The sequence below is a fragment of the Puntigrus tetrazona genome, chromosome 1, assembly GCF_018831695.1.
Source record: "Puntigrus tetrazona isolate hp1 chromosome 1, ASM1883169v1, whole genome shotgun sequence".
Lineage (NCBI taxonomy): Eukaryota > Metazoa > Chordata > Actinopteri > Cypriniformes > Cyprinidae > Puntigrus > Puntigrus tetrazona.
Window position 1 is genome coordinate 30,942,047 of NC_056699.1, and position 8,202 is coordinate 30,950,248.

The following is an 8,202-nucleotide window of genomic DNA, read 5'->3' on the forward strand; positions in this document are numbered from 1 at the left end:
CTACTCATTATACTGCAAATATTATTAGTTTGTCTGTTTATTTCATCAAACGAATATATCGAATAAAAGTTTCACCTAATTAGTTAATAAATAAATTACACATATAAAATAAATAATACAATTATTTGCTGACATTATTTGTGGAGTTTAATGTTTGCGCTCTTACAGGAACAATGTGAAAAATACAGATATGAATAGCAACAAAAGTAGCCACAGGTGTAAACACGTTAAAATGCACAGGTAAATATTTTGTACAAATATTTTTAGGTACAATATTAAATTAATATATATTAATTAATATATATTAATTAATAAATATATATTTTGATACATATTCCTTTAATATGAAGTTACATACTATATATATATATATATATATATATATATATATATATATATATATATATATATATATATATATATCACTATAATGTTATAATGTTGCACTGTTATAGAAATAGTATTTATTATTATTTTTATTTTTAGTTTATCAAATATGTATTTTAGTTATTTTAAGTATTTATTTTTAATATTATTAATGTGTATATTTGTATTATGTTAGTATATTTGTTAATTTATTTGTTTAGATATTTTGTTTATTTTAATCTATTAATTTTTATTCCTTTCACCCGAGACTGGAGGACTCCAAGGGAAAATCCAATCCGTATTTAGCGTGTGAGACAGAGAGACCTCTGTTTGCAGTGGCTGTGGGCGGTTCCTGTCAACATGAATATTACGATTGGATAACTTGAGTGTGACGTCACGGCAATGTTCACCAATCCAAATTAAATAATCACTGCAGAAGAACACAAGTTTTCCGCCCACTTGCCAAGAACCAGGAAATAGTCATGATATTTTGATAGGCGGCCCACACTTGGTTTTAGTCATTGCGATATACTTACTTTCTATTACTTTCGCGGCCGGCGGAGTTTGTTGCAGTTATGGCGTCGTTATTCAAGAAAAAGACGGTAGATGGTAAGTTGTTTTTTTTTTGCTGCTGCTCCGAGGGCTTGTTTGTTTGGTCAAAACCGCCCAGCAACACTCTCACGTCAATCATCGACTGGTTTTGTTAATTCGTGTAAAACATAAAATCTCATCACAGATATTTTTACCTCTTTTGGGACCGTCGAGATATTTTTGGTCCACTGTGCTAACTAGCACACAAGTGTCTTTTATTCTGGAATGTGTGTTTGTTTGGGCAGCTACAACCGACAGCGTTTCGATTTTTTTGTCTTTAACTTGAAACAAACAGCTAGTACTTAAGATTATCGGGTCGAAGTTGGTCTGTAAAACAGATTTAACAATCCCTGTGCCCTTCCTATAACTTTAGTTGGTCTAAAATTACTTAATATCGACGTAGTCCCCATACATACATTCGTTATCTGTCTCAGACATTTCAGCCTTGGTCATTTAAATGGTGGTCTATAACTATATCTCCTCTCATTATACAGATGTCATTAAAGAACAGAACAAAGAGTTGCGGGGAACGCAGAGACAGATTACAAGAGACCGGACAGCACTGGAAAAACAGGAAAAGCAGCTGGTAAGAGTCCCCACCCATCAATGTGACGTGAATATGATGCCGAATGTTCCCCTTTCTCACTCCTGAGGTGTGTGAGATCACGAGGTTGTGTCATTAATGTAGCAGAGAGTCTTAGTGTGTCAATAGAATATGACTAACGGCTCGTGATTCTGTTTTGAGTTTAGATAAGGCCTGTCTCTGCCATTGTGACGGCGTGTCTTTCAGAAGTTGCTGATGGAAACTGTTATAGGCACCACCCTTCATGCCATTCATATACTCATACCAGTGTGAACAAAACACTGTTATAATATCCTGGAAATATTAAAAAGCTACAGATGAGGTTGCCAGAATGTCATGTTAAGAAAATATTGCGACCATGTATTAGGTATTAGGATGACCGCGTATTTCATTAAGAGGTTTAATTTTTATTAATTAATCTGTCTGAGCAACCAAAATCTGCTTTGTTTTACATTTTAATGTATTAATACACATAAAAATACAGGATATTATAAGGTTAAAAGCCGTATGATGACTGATGGTAATAGTAAGTGGCCATGTCTGTAAAATATGGCCAGTACGCATATAGACGCTAAAACAATGCAATGAACATGAACTAAATAACAAACATCTAAATATTTCAACTAAATAACAGACTTAAACTAAAGAAAGCACCCTAATGTGCTTGTAACAAAATAAGGATTAAAAAAGTTATTTATATAAAATATATATAATTCTATATGAATAAATAAATGACTGTTTTAACAGAATAATTATGTTCCATTTAACCATTTGCATTTCACTATATTTGGCAAGGTAACTTGGTTAACCAAACTTTTTTTAATTGTAATTTATCTACAAGAGCAGATTTTTTTGTGGCATCCTGCACAAATGAGATCATGCAGAATGACTTAACTTTAAAAATCATCTCGCATGCACGAGGCCTATTCACTTGAATATTTTCTGTTCTCATCTCTCAAGCTGCATGCTATCTAATAAAAGTATATTACAAATGAAACCTATTCTCCTATAAGCCTTATTCTGGATCTCTGTGAAATTCAGTTAGACTAGCCAGTAGGTCCACCCCTAACTGTTTTCTACTATTTGCTTTCTTGATCTCAGGAGATGGAAATCAAGAAAATGGCAAAGACTGGGAACAGAGACGCCTGCAAAGTTTTAGCTAAGCAGCTTGTTCAAGTGAGGAAACAGAAAACGCGTACATATGCCGTCAGCTCTAAGGTCACCTCCATGTCAACACAAACCAAGCTAATGAACTCTCAAATGAAGATGGCAGGTGCCATGGCCACAACCACCAAAGTAAGACCCTTCTGTCCTTTTACACTCATGATAACGTTTATAAAAGTCTGTTTCGAGCCCCTCTGCTCATTTTAGGCGATCTTGGCAGTGATTTAAAGCTGAACTGTTAAGTTAGGTTGAATATTGTGTGAAACTGCTGTGATTTCATATTTAAGTAAATAGGGCTGTTTATTTCGTAGTCCCAAAAACCAAGGAGGATTAGCATTTTCCAGCCATGGCTTCCCTCTGGAATTTCTAATGGGTTTTTTGAGATTTATGAGTAAAATAAGGACTGCGGTAAACATTACTGGTAGCAACTTTCCTATTTTGTTTGTGAAATTCTCTTTAATGCGAAAGGATGTTAAAGTAATCTTAACCCTGCTCACGAAAGGAAAACCACTTTTCACGAACCCCTTTATAAATCCCCTAGGGAAGTCACGGCTCGAAAATGCTCGTTTCCAGTTAGGGTTGCAAATTGAGATTGTGTGCAACTTAACAGCTCTATTAATTATGTATGTTACGACCTGTGTGGTTTTGTTTATGTATTAATTTGAGCGTGTATGTTGGACTGTGAATGCGTATCTGGCGCGGTGCAGTGGCACGTCGATACACGGCCATTATTCTTTGCATAAGTAGCCTAAAGTGCAAAAATGTAAAACATGAATCAAACGGTGACTCATTTGTTTGTGGCTCTGCCTTTCTCAAAACAACTTTCAGACAATGCAAGCTGTCAACAAAAAGATGGATCCGAAAAAGACAATGCAGACCCTGCAGAACTTCCAAAAAGAGACGGCGAAGATGGACATGACAGAAGAGATGAGTAAGATGTTTTTATTTATTTATTTATGGGTCATTAAAGCGTTTTATCAAATAATGTTATCATAAGGAATTTGTTTATTTTTTTTCCTTCTTTTTTTCATTAACCGAAGTCGTGGGGGAAAATGATCACTTTCCACAAAACTAACGTTAAAACGTTTATTATTAATGTTTCTTCAGAAGCAAATCAGCATATTAGAATAATTTTGAAACAATCATGTGACACTGATGACTGCCATAATGGCAAATTGTATTTTTTTGCACCTTTCTTACTTAAATTTTTGCAGCTATAGCCAACTTTAGTATGATGTGTAGGGTTTTATAGTTTCCCATTGGTTTTGGACAAAACGCAACATAATTCGAATGTAATGTTTTTGTTTTTTTTCCCTCATCGTTTCTGTCTGCTTGCAGTGAATGACACACTGGATGAGATCTTTGAGGATTCTGGTGATGAGGAAGAATCTCAGGACATTGTGAATCAGGTGTTGGATGAAATTGGAATTGAGATCTCAGGCAAGGTAAGACCAAAAGATTGTGAGCATCAGTCAAACCACGGAGAGGCACCAGATTCAATAAACAGACTTATTACTGCAGTGCATTAGTGTTGAAATCCATTTGTGTCCATTAAGGCTGCGCAGTATATTGAATCAAAAAAAACAATACGCATTGCATTACTCATAATTGCATTATTTCGATGCATTAAACCATAGACTTTAAGGAGATGCAGAGAAAATAACAGGCATGTGATTGTGCGTATATGTATCATACTGAATGTGACAGCTAACTAACTGTAATGCCAGTCTGAAGCAGAGGACATACAAATGTGATTTCATTCAAATAAGGCCAAAACGAGGAAGTACCTTGGTTGTGTGGGAGTATTTTGGCTTTAAATATGATGACTGTCTAATCAGAAGTGGTTTATAAAACCTGTAGACCACAGTCTCTATTCTTTAGTCTGTCTGAGCATAGAAATTTAAGAAAAAAAGTCTGCATGCATGGTTGGCTCTAACCCTCTTCACCAAAGCAGCACTCATGTGGTTCAAGCTTTGATCTAATTAAGCTTGCACTTTGTTCAGAAGACCTGCTTTTTCAAGTTGATGTGTAACTATTTAAATAAAAGGTCATGTTGAACATGAAGTCAAAGATTCAGTATTCTTATAATTTAAATAAGTCTATTATAGTTTTAGTTTAAGCCTTCTTTTAGATTTTACATTTGCTCCTGCATAGTGCTTTTTTCAGAACGTCAGTTGATCTATTTACTTCAGTTGGAAAGAACCAGAGACCGCAATCTTGGTGTGTGTGTGTGTGTGTGTGTGTGTGTGTGTGTGTGTGTGTGTGTGTGTGTGTGTGTGTGTGTGTGTGTAGGTTGGACAATGGAACTGAAAGACCACAGTAATTCATTAGTATGGTGTAGGGCCTCCTTTTGCAGTCAATACGACATCCGTTTGTTTTGGGAATGACAGATACAAGTCCTGCACAGTTTCCAGAGGGATTAGGTGGAATAGTGTCCAGGTCACTACGTGATGCTGGAGGAGGAAAATGTTTCCTGACTCGCTCGTCTAAAACACCCCAAAGTGGCTCAATAATATTTAGATCTGGTGACTGTGCAGGCCATGGGAGATGTTCAACTTTCATGTTCATCAAACCACTCTGTCATCTCTGTCGTCTTGCTGTGTGTATTGGTGTATTATCATCCTGATACATGCCACTGCCTTCAGGATACAATGTTTGAACCACTGAGTGCACATGGTCCTTCAGACAGTCTTTGGCAGCGTCTATCTAGCAGAAGTACTGGCTCTAGGGAATGCCATGATGATTGCAGCCCAAACCATCACTGATCTACCCCCATGCTTTACTCTGGACATGTTTCTTTGGGGCTTCTCCACACCGGAACTCTCTCTGATGTGGGAAAGACAGTGAAGGTGGATTCATCTTTGAAACTAACGTTTGGCATTGACACAAGTGACCAAAGGTTTAGCTTTAGCAGCCCGGCCATGTATATTGACCAGGTGGAGCTCCCCACGGACAGTTTTGGTGTAAACAGGAGAGTTGAGGTGTACATTTAATTCTGCAGTGAGTTGGGTAGCTGTGGTTTTATGTTTTTTGGATACAATCCAAACTTTTGAACTCTGATATGTCACCCATAATGTTGTGTGCATTGCAAAACTCTGCTATTACTCTGCTAATTGAACCTTCACACTCTGCTTCTACTGGAATGTATAATCGATGAAGATTGGCCACCAGTCTGCTCAAATTTGCTAAACACTAAATTGGCCAGTGTTTTATTTTCATTGTCCAACCCCTGTGTGTGTGTGTGCATAAATTTAAATTTGTTAGTGCCTCTTAATTTGCATAAACCCAGCCTCTATCTTCATATAAGGGTATTCTGCACAATGTCATAGAGCTACTTGTCACTCTTGGAAAATGGGTCTTTATGTTCTGCACTTTTGCCTAAGAGCACACACAGCTAAATCTTTAAATTAAATACATTTTGCTCATATGCACATATCACTTACCCCCATTTCGTTTCAGACTCATAAAAGCTTAATTCGTCTTCGGAACACAATTTAAGATATTAAGGATAAAAATCGTAAGACTAGTGACTATCAAATAACAAACACTGTCAAGGTCCAGAAAAGTATAAAAATCATCCTCAAAATAGTCCAGCTACAATAAACTGTTCAATCTGAATTTTAAGATGTGATGAGAATACTTTTTGTAGACAAAGAAATTAAAAATAACAGTTTATTCAACAATCATATTTGGAGGATATCCACTGGACGTGAACTGCGTTACGCTCTTCTGTGTCAGCCACAGATATATTTATTTCTATTGTTTATTGACTCATTGATTTGAGTGTGTTGCGACTGACCCGGAGGTATCGAGTATATGGCCCCCTAGTAAACAGACTTCACTTGAAAGGGACTAACTTTAATTCCTGACTTGCCTTCAGGCTCTGTGAGTCTTCACAGAGCACTCGTACTGATATTAAACTTACCGAGTAATCATAATTTATGTGTGAGAACATTCATACGTTTTTAATTTTTCAGAGAACGAGATCCAGAGAGAATCGACATTTTTCCGCACCCTGCGCCCCACGTAGTCTCAGGACTTGGATACGTCACTTTGCATTTTTGTTCGTAATGGATTTTGTGTTTCCCCTGCAGATGGCTCATGCCCCTACAGCTGGCCGAAAGCAACCGAGCGCAGCTACATCCAAAGCAGATGGGATATCAGATGAGGAGATTGAGAGACAGCTCAAAGCTCTTGGAGTGGACTAGCGCTCATACACACACACACACACCTGATTACTGCCTGGCAACAGGAGGAGGCAGCAACACGCAAACACACGTTAGAATACATTCATACCCAATACAAACACACAGACACAGATGCTGATAAATGGACAAGTCCAAAAGCTTACATTCACAGTCACGGACCTGCCTACTCTGGGATAACGTGCCACAGATGGCAAATGCAATTTTCGTTTCGCTTTGTTTTTTTTTCTATTATTTATTTATGACAACGAGAGATGACTATCAAGTTTGATTAGGACTCTTTCAGGTGAATCGCCGTTTCTTCTGGCTTTAGAAGGACTAAAATCACAATAGAGCGTTTGAATACACGCGTCGTAAATGAATACATACAATGCCTTCCAGACTAAGGCGGATGCGTTCCCCTGAAATCTACAACTTCTGTCTCTTTGATCCATAACTCAGAAAATCGCATTGGTGTAAACAAGTCTGACAGGAGAACTCTACCTCTGTAAACACAAGAAGTGACAGGGCTGCGTCTTTAGTCTTGTCGCGTTTTGTCTTGTCCTCGCAGTACCCTGCTGTTCTCCCAGTGCATGACAAAACACGCCTTTAGGTTCCTGTTCTCACCTATGAATAGGAAATGATTTGGTTTGTCTTCTAGGTTCATTTTGGATATTTCGAGTGCGCATATTTTATTCGGCTGCTTTTCAGGGGCGATGCCAAATCGTGAGAAATGTGTTCCGGGTGAGCGCATTTTTTTTGAAGATGGTTGCTCTCCTTCATTTCTCATGTGCCTGAGGTCTTGTGTTGACGGTGTGTGTGTGTGTGTGTGTGTGTGTGGTTTTCTCTCGAGGCTGTGTAAGTGCATCGATCAAGACTTCGGAGGTGATCGGAAGGTTGCTGTCAATCGTCATTTGTGTTCAAAGCGAGGGGTGTTATTTTCAACGGCACAAGGAAGCAGCATTCTGAGCTTGATCTTTGGATTAATCTACAGAGGTTGCATTTAGGCTGACGTCAGTTACGCACTGCAATATATTGTAAGGATGTATACAATGTAGGCATGGAGGGTCGATAGTTTGTTGCTTAATCCACAGTCAGAGTTTTGGAATATGGGTGATGATTTTCCTTTTTAGAATTTGTTCACTGACAGGTATGTAAGGGGATGTATACCCCATTAACCATAAATAAAATTTTTATTGATATCTCAGTTGTTTGTGTTTTGCTTTTGGTCTATATTTTTTATAGGCAAGCAGGAGTTATTTAAGTATTCACTTACCACTAGAGGGCAGAACCAAAGCATGCCTAAATGTTTAC

The 8,202-nt window shown here is 37.5% G+C and overlaps 1 protein-coding gene across 1 annotated transcript; it reads left to right on the forward strand.

Annotated features, from left to right (window-relative positions):
* Positions 1-817: 817 nt before the first annotated feature.
* chmp2bb (charged multivesicular body protein 2Bb) lies at positions 818-8,090 on the forward strand. Its single transcript, XM_043235906.1, has 6 exons — positions 818-975; positions 1,452-1,543; positions 2,642-2,836; positions 3,533-3,635; positions 4,043-4,149; positions 6,799-8,090. The coding sequence occupies exons 1-6, from the start codon at positions 942-944 to the stop codon at positions 6,910-6,912; spliced, it is 645 nt and encodes a 214-aa protein (XP_043091841.1). The 5' UTR covers positions 818-941; the 3' UTR covers positions 6,913-8,090.
* Positions 8,091-8,202: the final 112 nt, after the last annotated feature.

Coding starts and splice junctions, on each gene's coding strand:
- chmp2bb (XM_043235906.1), top strand. CDS start 942: ATGGCGTCGTTATTCAAGAAAAAGACGGTAGATG. Junction 1,544..2,641: donor AAAAACAGGAAAAGCAGCTG/GTAAGAGTCCCC, acceptor TCTTGATCTCAG/GAGATGGAAATCAAGAAAAT. Junction 4,150..6,798: donor GAATTGAGATCTCAGGCAAG/GTAAGACCAAAA, acceptor TTTCCCCTGCAG/ATGGCTCATGCCCCTACAGC.